This window comes from Poecilia reticulata, chromosome 23 (assembly GCF_904066995.2).
Source record: "Poecilia reticulata chromosome 23, P_reticulata-male-v2, whole genome shotgun sequence".
NCBI lineage: Eukaryota > Metazoa > Chordata > Actinopteri > Cyprinodontiformes > Poeciliidae > Poecilia > Poecilia reticulata.
In genome coordinates, this window is record NC_088852.1 from 364,693 (window position 1) to 376,124 (window position 11,432).

The 11,432-nt window shown below is 48.3% G+C and overlaps 1 protein-coding gene across 1 annotated transcript; it reads right to left on the minus strand.

The window, feature by feature from the left end:
- Positions 1-221: 221 nt before the first annotated feature.
- On the minus strand, positions 222-9,527 carry tbk1 (TANK-binding kinase 1). The gene is made up of 21 exons (XM_008401669.3): positions 9,407-9,527; positions 6,955-7,059; positions 6,736-6,876; positions 6,538-6,667; positions 6,287-6,468; positions 6,053-6,213; positions 5,870-5,980; positions 5,424-5,603; positions 5,152-5,348; positions 5,019-5,077; positions 4,141-4,232; positions 3,787-3,888; positions 3,635-3,713; positions 3,198-3,319; positions 3,012-3,088; positions 2,858-2,897; positions 2,567-2,668; positions 2,389-2,485; positions 2,172-2,266; positions 2,022-2,093; positions 222-1,878 (listed from the first exon to the last, which is right to left on the minus strand). The coding sequence occupies exons 2-21, from the start codon at positions 7,039-7,041 to the stop codon at positions 1,839-1,841; spliced, it is 2,166 nt and encodes a 721-aa protein (XP_008399891.1). The 5' UTR covers positions 7,042-7,059; positions 9,407-9,527; the 3' UTR covers positions 222-1,838.
- Between the last annotated feature and the right edge of the window lie 1,905 nt (positions 9,528-11,432).

Consider the following 11,432-nt stretch of genomic DNA (forward strand, 5'->3'; position numbering starts at 1 on the left):
CTCTAGAAGCATTTCTTAGCATCTTGAAAATGATGTGAACAGCACAAATGTTTTGACACCTATTTTATCTGATTTGAAGAAGGTGGGGGGCCAACTTCACTCAGGTCTTATCTCTGCTTTCACTTTATATCTGTATTAAACGGAACCAGGAAAGTAACGAGGATTACCGATAAAAAAGAACCGGTTTAGAACCAAACGTTCATTAAAGCAAAGAAAGCCGATTGGACATTGAACTGGGTTTATTCTAATGTTTTTCTGAACAATTAAAGCTACACACTTTCACCAAAATGATATAAATTATTTCCCAAACATCCAGGGGAACTTTATCTGATCCAGGGTTCTTGGCGATTTGTTCAGCTGAATTATTTGTGTCAATAAGTGGTTTTGTCTTTAACAGAACCGTCATGTAAACTGGGTTTACTGTTAAGAACCTGAGTCTGGGAAACAGTCGGGGTTAGATTCGGAAAAATGAAATAAAAGCGAGCAGATCTGATCCAGGACCTGATCTGTAAAAGCTTAGCGTGTTGCTGGAGAGCTAATCAGGACTGCGCAGCTCGTTAGTCAAAAACTAACAGCAACAATTTGGGTTTTTTAACTTGTCAGAGCAAAAAAAATAAAATAAAATACAGTTTGAGTTATACTTTTGCTACTTTATTTATATATTCATGAGTCTCAGTTACAAAGCTAAATATTTAATCGGACAAATTTTGCCACTAGCTAAATATTTAGCCAATATGCTAATTCTCCGGCAGAAAAACGGAAGTGGACTGCCAAAATAAACTACAATCTATAAACTGCACTCTTCTAATCGAGTTATGTTACCTCTTTATGGTCGATTCTTCTGAACATGTCGAACAAAGGTTGAGTCGTTTTAAAGTCAACACGGCTACAACAGCGACGCATCAGCATTTCTATCTCACCAGCAGTTTATACTTCAGTACTTTTATTTTGATAGTCCACTTCCGCTTATCAGCAAGAAAATTAGCATATTAGCTAAATATTTAGTTCTGAACTAGCGAAGTTTGTAAACTAGCTATTGAGCTAGCGCTGTGCTAAATAAACAAGATATTTACCCAGCAGTCAACTAACGATGTTAAATACTCAGAGCTTAATACTATAAGTAGTAGTTATCTAAATATTTAGCTCCAATTTCTATATTTAGCTTGAAACAGTGACATTTGTAAATGAAAGTGATGAAAATGTTTATTTTTGTCTTGTCAGGCTAAATACCCAAATTGTTGCTGTTTAATTTCATGTTTTTGCCTTCATGAATATTCAGAACATATGCTGATCATCAGAAAGGAGGAGGATATGCAAACATATCGACTCATCAGCTGGAGCTTCATTAGACCCGACCCAGACTGCTGCTGTGTCTGCATTTAGCACGTTTGGGTCTGCTGCTACTGTGACAATGAAACATTGTCAACATATTTAGAACTTTAAAAATAGAAATAATAAAAACTAGATGAGTAATATCCTCCAGTAAACTCTGAGCTGCAGGATCAGCTAATAATCCCATCAGGTTATGGCAGCATAATGCTGTGTTACTGCTGTGATGTGTCTGACAGTATTTAAAGGAAAACACCACGACTCAAACGTTGTTCCGTCTCATTTTTGAACAAGCATTCAGCTGAAGATCCGGCCTTGGTGTGCAACGGGAGGTTCTGCTGGAAGTTCTGGCCCGGCTCTGTTTTGGAGAATGGAGTCATGAACGTGATGGTGGGTTCTGCGTCCAACAGAGCGGTTCTGATGTATGGTTCCCCAGCAGGTCGGGTCGGGGGGCCCGTCAGAGTCCAACAGTATTTACAGAGCGTATGTACACGGCGCCGCGGACCGGGTCAGCCTCTCAGCCCTCCGTCCAGGGTCAGAGTCCCAAACCTGCAGGAGAACCAGAACTCAGGTTAACCCGGCCCACACACGGATCAGAACCGAGTCAGAACCTGAGCACAGGGTGGCATTCAGAGATCCAGTCCTGATCCGGTTGTGACCCAAACAGAACCAGTAATGCTGGGGAAGCGGACCTCTCCAGGAAGTGGTTGTTCTCCGCCAGCTCCTTGACGACTCCCTCCATCTCCTCCTTCAGCTTCTTCATCCTGAGGAAGAGGAACAGCAGCAGGTTACCAGACCGACCAGACCGGTTCTGGAGCGGGTCGGCGGTCCGACGGGCTTACCCCAGCGTCATCTCCACCAGTGTGTTGGGGCTGAGGTACGACTGGGCCTTCATCACGTTCGGAACCAGAACCTTCTGGGGAAGCTGTTCCTGCAGCTGCAACCAACACAGGCTCAGCTGGTTACCATGGCAACCAGAGGGAGAGGAGGCGTCTCAGCCTCAGGTTACCATGGTAACCAGAGGACGAGGACGCGGGACGGTTCCGGGTCAGGGTTCACCTTGGCGGCCCGGTCCAGCAGCACGGTCACCTCCTTCTCCACGCCGATCAGCTGACCGGACAAACCGAGCAGCTGCTTCCGAACATGGTGGACCTTCCTGCAGGCAGAGGGAGAACCGGGTCACTGGACTGGACCCAGGGAACTGAGCCGGAACCAGGACCAGGGGACTGGACCGCACCTCATCCACTCCTCGCTCTTGGATATGAAGAGTCGGTACTTCATGGCACACTCGTCGGTGAACAGAGAGCGAGCTTTGCCAGCATGGATCACCAACTTCTGCCTGTTGGAGGAACCGGGCCAGAACCAGAACCAGTCAGAACCAGACCCACTCAGCAGATTAAATACAGGTCAAATTAATATTTAATGCTCTGTCAGATTTCTATGGTTGTTCTGTAGAACCGGGCCGATTCGGGCCGGGCCAGAACAGAACCAGAGATGTTTCCTGGTTCCTTCATGTTTCATTACTTACTTATCAAACTTGTGGATCTGCTCCTCATTGTATGGAAGACCTGAAATCACAGAGAAGGTCAGGGGTCAGCCGGTGACCCCGGGGGTCAGCAGGTGACCCCGGGGGTCAGCCGGTGACCTCCAGGTTGTCCTGCTGTGGAGGAAGCGGGTCTTACGTCGTTCTGCTTTGTCCTTCTTGAATTGCTGGTAGATGGCAGTGATGGCGTCCAGCAGGACCTTGATTTTCTCCACACTGCAGACAGAAACATAACGGCATCATTAAAACCCCCAGGCCCCGCCCACCTGCCCTGCCCCGCCCCACCTGGCCCTTCCTCTCCCTGCCCCGCCTCCTGCAGCCTTACTTCCTGTCCTCGGGGTGCGTCCCGACCTGCAGGGTCCAGCTGTCGGTCAGAACCCCTCCAGGCAGGATCTTGCTCTTGACGTCCTGCGTCGTTCTCTCGATGGGATCCAGAGAACTCGAGATCTGCAGAGACATTCCCAATCAGAACCAGAACTCCGACAGCCTACACAGAACCACCTGAATGGACCCGCAGCCCGACCAATCAGAACCCAGAGATTTCCCTGGGTTCTGATTGGTCCCAGTCTGTCACAGTGGTGACAAAATAATATCTGAGTTCAGTCCAGAACATTCAGAGCAAAACTAATTGACACATTTTAATCAGATTGAAGATCCAATGCATGAAACCACTAAACGCTTCTCTTGCCACACCAGGTTTGTTAGTTAATCTGCATATTTAGTCGAGTTAATAAGTTAAATGTTTAGTTTGGAAGGGCTCACCCTGAGGGCCTTCTTGTGCATGTCAGCGATGTCTTCGTACTCCGAGGTCAGCATGTTGGCCTGCATCAGAACCTCCAACCTGCAGCAGAACATGCCTCCAGTTAGTCACAGAGCTGGACCTGCCGGTTCTGGTTCCAGTGGGTCAGACTCACAGGTGCTCTGCCTTCTCCAGCTGCTGCGTGCAGATGCTGCACAGGCGGAAAACCTCAGACTTCTTGTGCAGAATTTCATTGTAGTCTTCCTTCATCAGCTCTCTGTGAGGATCAACACGTTACAGCACACGCATGTTTGACAACACGCTGCAGCGTGGGCCTTCCAGGCCACCGTACATGACAACACGCTGCAGCGTGGGCCTTCCAGGCCACCGTACATGACAACACGCTGCAGTGTGGGCCTTCCAGGCCACCGTACATGACAACACGCTGCAGCGTGGGCCTTCCAGGCCACCGTACATGACAACACGCTGCAGTGTGGGCCTTCCAGGCCCCCGTAGGAGTCACACTCACATCAATCCTCTGACTCCTTTCCTCACCAGCTCCTGATACACCAGCAGAGACTCTGAGGTTTTCCACAGATGGCCCACATCTCCAGCAAAAGTCTGCAGCACAACAGCAGGAGTCAGAGGGGTCAAAGGTGAGTCAATGTGAGTGAACTATTTCCTTTTGGGTCAGAGCATTTTCATTTAGTTCCACATCAACATCTTGAACGGCTTAGCCAGCCGTACCTTAGCGTAGCTAGCCGTACCTTAGCTTAGCCAGCCGTACCTTAGCGTAACTAGCCGTACCTTAGCTTAGCCAGCCGTACCTTAGCGTAGCTAGCCGTACCTTAGCGTAACTAGCCGTACCTTAGCTTAGCCAGCCGTACCTTAGCGTAGCTAGCCGTACCTTAGCTTAGCCAGCCGTACCTTAGCGTAGCTAGCCGTACCTTAGCTTAGCCAGCCGTACCTTAGCGTAGCTAGCCGTACCTTAGCTTAGCCAGCCGTACCTTAGCGTAGCTAGCCGTACCTTAGCGTAGCCAGCCGTACCTTAGTGTAGCTAGCCGTACCTTAGTTTAGCCAGCCGTACCTTAGCGTAGCTAGCCATACCTTAGCTTAGCCAGCCGTACCTTAGCGTAGCTAGCCGTACCTTAGCGTAGCTAGCCGTACCTTAGCGTAGCTAGCCGTACCTTAGCGTAGCTAGCCGTACCTTAGCTTAGCCAGCCGTACCTTAACGTAGCTAGCCGTACCTTAGCTTAGCCAGCCGTACCTTAGCGTAGATAGCCGTACTTTAGCTTAGCCAGCCGTACCTTAGCGTAGCTAGCCGTACCTTAGCTTAGCCAGCCGTACCTTAGCGTAGCTAGCCGTACCTTAGCTTAGCCAGCCGTACCTTAGCGCAGCTAGCCGTACCTTAGCGTAGCTGGCGTCCAGGTCTAGGTCGTAGCGCGGCTGGACCTTTGGCGGACTCGCTGTGGAGACAAAACTGCTGATGAATTGTGAAGGTCAGCGTGAAGGTCAGACGGAGGTCAGGAAAAGGTCTTACGGTCTTCGAAGATGAGGCCAACAGTGGCGACGACCTCGCGGCTCACCACCATGATCGGGTTGTCCCTGGAGGTCTTGGGGAACGTCTTGGCCTGGCGGTTGGAGTCCAGGACGAGGCGCCGGCCCTCATACAGAAGCTCCTGGTTGTGCAGTGGGATGCTGGTCCTGCGGCACAGCAGGTCCTGGAACAGTGCCGCCCTGTGGAGGTGGGAGGAACGGTCAGGGCCGCAGAGCGGATCCCGGATCCCAGACCGGGACCGGAGCTGGACTCACGTGTTGTACTCGTGGATGTAGACGTGGTGCAGCGTGGCCTGCTGCAGGCTGAAGACGTAGACCACGGCGCGGTGCAGGATATCGTTGGTCTCAGCGAAGAACTGGTCGAAACCCCAACACTTCTCCTGATCCGCCTCCAGGATGTTGGCCAGAACCGGGGTCAGCAGGCTCTGGAGGCCCCTGAGGGTAAGACCAGGGTCAGCCTGACCTGCAGGGGGCAGCACCGACCTGCAGCTACCAGCTACTACCTGCAGGGGGCAGCACCGACCTGCAGCTACCAGCTACTACCTGCAGGGGGCAGCACCAACTAGCAGCTACCTGTGATCCTACTCTTTACAACCCATCTGTGGATCAGCTGATCCTTGTTCTACGTACACAGAACTTTAACTAGACCACTGGCTGTGTTTGGTAATCTGATCCGGATCAATAATCTCAGTGACCCATACTTGGACAGGCTGCAGGACACCGGCATCTCGGTGCTCCACTCGATCTTCCCGTTCTCGCTCTTCTGGTGGCCAGAAATGGTTCCTGATGGTTTCTCTGTGATGATCTTATACCTGAGAAGGAGAGAGTGGGATCAGCTGACCTGTGGCCTGCTGGGACTGGTTGCTGTGGAAACCTGCTCTTACATCACTTCCTTGTTCCTGCGTGGTCCTTCGAACGGTCGGAACGGGAGGCTGCCGGTGGCGGCGTGGTAGAACGTCACGCCGATGCTCCACAGGTCCACCGTGGCGCCGTACTTCTTCTGGTGGTCCTTCCGCAGGACGGCACGCTCGTACATGTCCGGGTGCTGCAGACACACAACCAGGTTAGCTACTTACTGCGACACCTGGGACAGTTCTCCCCCCAGGTGTGTGTCTCACCAGGTACTCTTCGGTGCCGTACAGAGACTGGAACTGCTCGTCGTCTTCCAGCTCGCGGGCGGCACCGAAGTCCGTCAGCTTGTAAACGGAGCACCCGTCCTCTCCGATCACCCTCATGATGTTTCCCGGCTTGATGTCGCGGTGAACGATGCCGTACTCCCTCAGGTGGTTCATGCCTGCCACTGGAGGACACAGCAGACCGGGTCAGGTGAGGCGGTACCCGGTGGTTCCGGTCCGGATCCTGGCCTTACCGACGTCGTGGAGGACGATGAGGAACTCGTCCTCAGGGAGGCCGTAGGCGTTGGTGGACTCCTCCAGGACGGTGTAGAGGCTGCCGCAGGGGCAGTACTCCATCACCAGGACCTTGTGCCGGGTGTTGGTCTGCCAGCAGAACCGGGTCAGAAACATTTCTACATCTGGACCTCAGCCCTCATCAGAAACGGACCCACCTCTTCCTCCACGGCAAACAGCTTCACGATGTTCTTGTGGTTCAGCTTTTTCAGAACCTCAAACTCTCTCATCTGGACGTCGAGCGGCCGCAGGAAGCTCAGGTTGTTGAACACCTTGACGGCGTACAGGTCGCCCGTTTTCTGCACAGAGACACCGCTGTAACCGCCTGACTGGGTTCTGCTGCATCAGAACCGGTTCTGACCCACGGCCGGCCATACCTTGTGTCGTCCTCGGTAGACGTTGGCCGTGGCGCCCTGACCCAGGAGGTCGGAGATCAGCCACAGGTAGTTGGCGGTGCTCTGCATTCTGACGGCCGGCGGATCCTGGAGAGACGGGCAGCGGATCAGAACAGGGCCGGTTCCAACCCACACAGTCACACGCACAGATCCAGAAGAGCTGGACACATAAAACAAGACCGGACCGGGTCTATGCCGCTGTATTGGTGCAGACATGGACTGAATGGGTCAGAACCGGTCAGAACCAGTCACTATTCCAGAGCCTGGTTCCGACCAGAACCAGTCCAGAATATTATCCAGTAACCACCGCTCCATGAGGCGGTTCTGGTGGTGAGCCTGGTTCCGGTCGACCCAAGGCATAAGCAAACTGAGCAACGCTGCGGTGGAAGAAAAGTTATCCGTGTGCTGAGGAGCGATCAGAACCGGCAGAGAACAGACTCAAGGTGAGGCAGGCAGTTCTCCTGCCTCATGGCAGGGGGCGCTCAAGATGCAGACATTGTGACTCCACAACTGCAGAGTAAGAGACAGTAACAGTGATCCAGCCATACAGAAGCTGCGCTGATACAGAGAGCGAGAAAGACGTGGTTTGAAATGTTAACCTAAAAATTAAGCCAATTACTAACAAGAATATAAACCTAATGGAAATTTTTATTTATTCAAAAATTAAGAGGAAAGTTATTTAACTTATTTATAAAAACCTAATAGATCTTAAAACTGGACCCTTTGTGTTGAAGCAAGGTGGGAGGAGAGGAGGAGGAACATGAGACACCAAGTAATAAATCACTACAGCTGCAGAAACCTGGTCAGATTCACACCTGCTCAGAAATGTCACTAAGATGGAAATCCTCCTGCCTGTTGGAGAAAATGCAGAAATCAGAGTGAAACCATCATCGTGTCTTCTGGGCCTGAATTAGAAAAGATTACTGGAACAGATTTACATAAGACATTTAACACAGGACATTCCTTTAGAGACCAAACGTAACTGGCATAACTAAGAAACAAATATCTGATGACTATTTTATTAATAGCAAGTAGAAAATGATCACAGGACAAACTAACTTTAGGCGCCTGGATGGAAATAACATTTAACTCAGACAGCGGCAGAGTGGGTGAAACTAAAAGACCAGATTTTATCTTCAGAAACCTCATAACTACTAAACAACGTAGTTTGTTTCCTACATTTCTAACCATTTCCGTTTTTCTTCTTTACGTTGTTTTACGGTGAAAATCTTCCTCAGGGAAGTGGAGTTGGATCATGAGGTCAACTTGTCCTCCTCTGTGATGTTGAGGCCAAATGTTATGTAAAATGTGCTTCTTTGGAAATAAATAAAGTTAAAAAACCTGATTCAAAAAGGACAAAAGATAAATAAAATAAATAACTGCTTCTCTCCAGGTCCCTTTATGGAGCCAGCGGTCTAGTCAAATCACTGATGTCAGACCTCAGCACCGGTCAGACAGATCAACCTCTGAGATCAGGATGCATTCAGGGTGTTTCATGGCGTCAAACAGGAAATGACCTCCGTCTACTTCCTGTCTAGCCTTCCTGGTTTTCCTCCAGGACACTGGGCTCCTTCCTTTAAGCTGAACCAGAAACCTCCAGAAGCCCAAACTGATCAATCAAATTCAGAAATACTTTATTGATCCCAAAGGAAATGAAATGTTTGATCAGTTTCCCTCAGATTTAAATAAAGTTTAGATTTTATGATCCTAAACTCTGATTTAGACTTTTGCCTTATTATCCATCAGTGAAGACATTTTAGTTTATTAAGACACCGGAACATGATACGCCAATTGTTCTGTTGTATGAAAACCAGAACCGACCTGTGGACCTGCAAAAGAACCAGAACCACGAGCAGGTGGGTTCAGAACGCGCGAGGATGTTCCATCCCAGGCTGAACCGAACCGGACCGGACCGGACCGGACCGGGCTCCTCTGGGTCACAATAAGAACAACGCTCAGCTTCAAGCCTCACAACTGAAGCGAGCTCAATCAGCTCAACGTGAACCTGGAGCAGGTTACGTGATCTCCGCCTGTCGCCATGGTGACAAGGCAGGTTCAAAAGGTACCGGACAGCCCGACATGACGTCACGCCGCCTGGAAAGTCCCGCCCTGGGAGTTTAACGCAACGGGTCGTGACGTCATGAGGGCTACTCGTATTGTGATCAATCACGGATAGATTAAAGAATCGATTTGAGTTTAATTCTGGCTGACTGAGCAGGGAGCGCGCATGCGCCGGCCGCGAGCCCGTCTATGGATGCGGGAACGCGCACTTCGGGCCCTCGCGTAGAACCGAGTCAAGCAGAGCTCAGAAAACGGGTCAGAGCACTGGAACTGTTAGCTAACATCTTCCCACACCGAACCGTATTCGGGTCAGAACCAGAACCGCGGGTTTACCTGAAGATAAAGCGATATTTATTTTTGTTTACTTCCTTACCTCCTCTCTGCTGCTCTCGGCTCCTCTTCCGCTGCTCCTTTGTCAGCTGACCGTGACTGACCAATCAGCGAGCAGGCAAAGGCGGTGTGGGACCTACCGGCTACCGTAATATAGGAAGGAGGGTGCCATCTGTAATCTGAGCCCTTCACATTACCTCGTGGATGAATTCATACAAAATAAAGTTTAAAGAAAAAAAAACGGGTCACAATTTATGAACTTATACCTGGACGATGTGAGTTCAGAATTAAAACAGCGAGGACATAAACTGCAGAAGCGCAAAGGGACTAGTTACTACGGTAAAGACAAAAACCAGAAACTAAAAGTGAAACTGATAACCAGCCTAATAAAAATAAAAACAGGGAGGGTCAACTAAGTAAAATATCTAAAGGTTAAACTGGAGGAGCTGCAGTTTCAAATAAAAACATTTATTTACATAAACATTTGTAAAGTAGAAGAACTAAAACCATTTGCAGAAAGAAACGGAGAGCGATTACACAAGAAGGAGAAAAACTAAACTAAAACTGATTTAGAAAAGGGTTAAATTAGCTGCCCTGAGTGCTCACAGGCGACCCCTGCTGGCTAAAATAACTTGAATTGACAGAAACTTGGCTTCAGAAGATGACAGATTTATATCCCACACTATGGGTTTCTGAGTCTCCTGAATATTAAAGACCATCAATAAGAACAAATTATACTCAGATCTCTGCTTAGTTAAAGCAATTTCTAACAATTCAACTGAAAAACAAAACTGACACGAGAAAAACTAAAAACCTGTAAAACCGGGTTAAATCAGTGTTGAAATCACAGAGAACCTGATTCATCCTCATTACTGTTCAGCTGCCTAAGCTACATTTTCCTGACTTTTGCTCATTTTGGACCCTGAGCCTCAGAAACCTGGTGGAGGTTGCATCATGATCTGCCTTCGTAAAGATCGATACTTTAATTATTACATCGTTTTATTGTTAAATAGCGTTAATGCTAAGACACTCTGGTTGTTGCTGCTTTAATTTACTCGTCAGTTTTTCAGTTGAATCGTACAGGATGAATATTTGGGAATTATTTGTTCCACTGTCTAATGTCAGAAAACATTTCTTCACTGATTAAAGTGTTAAACTCTAAATGTGAGGTTTTTTATTTCTTATTTTCGTAAAACCCTGGATGTGAAAACAGCTTCATGACTGACAGAATAAATGCGATGCTTCGTTTACCTCAGGAGCCCTTCTGATTGGTCAATCGGGGCAGTGCGACGCCTCCTTCCCCTAAAGCATCAAGGTGTCGCTTCCCGTTGAAATCAGAACCAAATGGCCCAAACCACTTCTGTCCCAGCTGGTACTGGACCTCGGTTCTGAAAACAGGTTGAGCTCAGAAATGACTAAACTAATATTTTTAAAGTTTATTTATTCAGCTCCAGTTTCTGGTTTATTTAGCTGTAGTTTGTAGTTAGAGATGCCATCCTTCATTTTATCAGCTCTTGTTTTGTGTTTTTAATAATTTAAATAGTAACTGTTATAAAATATTAAATTATAAGGTTCATCAGTTCCTGGATCATCTTCTAACAAGTTTTTATTAAACTATTTTTGATTTATGCCAAATTATTCTCAATCCTCAGGACTGAATTTTGACACACCTGCAGTAATAAAAACCTTCAGCAATGAAGCTAAACATGCAGAGAAAAGCTGCAGGCTGTTGCCATGGTAACTAGAACTGGACCATTTCTCCTCCTTCTCCTGATTGGCCGTCTGATTCCAGCTCCATCAGATCCAGTTGAACAAACCTGCGAAGCTCATCGTGAACCGGCGTTCAGTTGGAGAACTGTTCTTCCTCAGTTTGATCAAACTGAACCGAAAATAACTCAGGTTTGTAGATTCAAATATTTAATATTTTCACATTTGAAACATTCCTGCTCAGTTGAAATGGAAACTTTTGGTTTAAATGTTTGATTAATTCTGCTGTGTTGGTGTGAAATCAGCACTCGGACTTTGCAGGAAACGTTCACTCAGTTTATATTTAACAAAAGCAGAATCAG

Excerpts from the sequence above, each read along its gene's own strand:
- tbk1 (XM_008401669.3), bottom strand. The coding sequence starts at position 7,041 with ATGCAGAGCACCGCCAACTACCTGTGGCTGATCTCCGACCTCCTGGGT. Across the intron at positions 5,349-5,423 it reads TACATCCACGAGTACAACAC|GGCGGCACTGTTCCAGGACC; the intron begins GTGAGTCCAGCT and ends CCACCTCCACAG. Across the intron at positions 1,879-2,021 it reads AACAACCACTTCCTGGAGAG|GTTTGGGACTCTGACCCTGG; the intron begins GTCCGCTTCCCC and ends GTTCTCCTGCAG.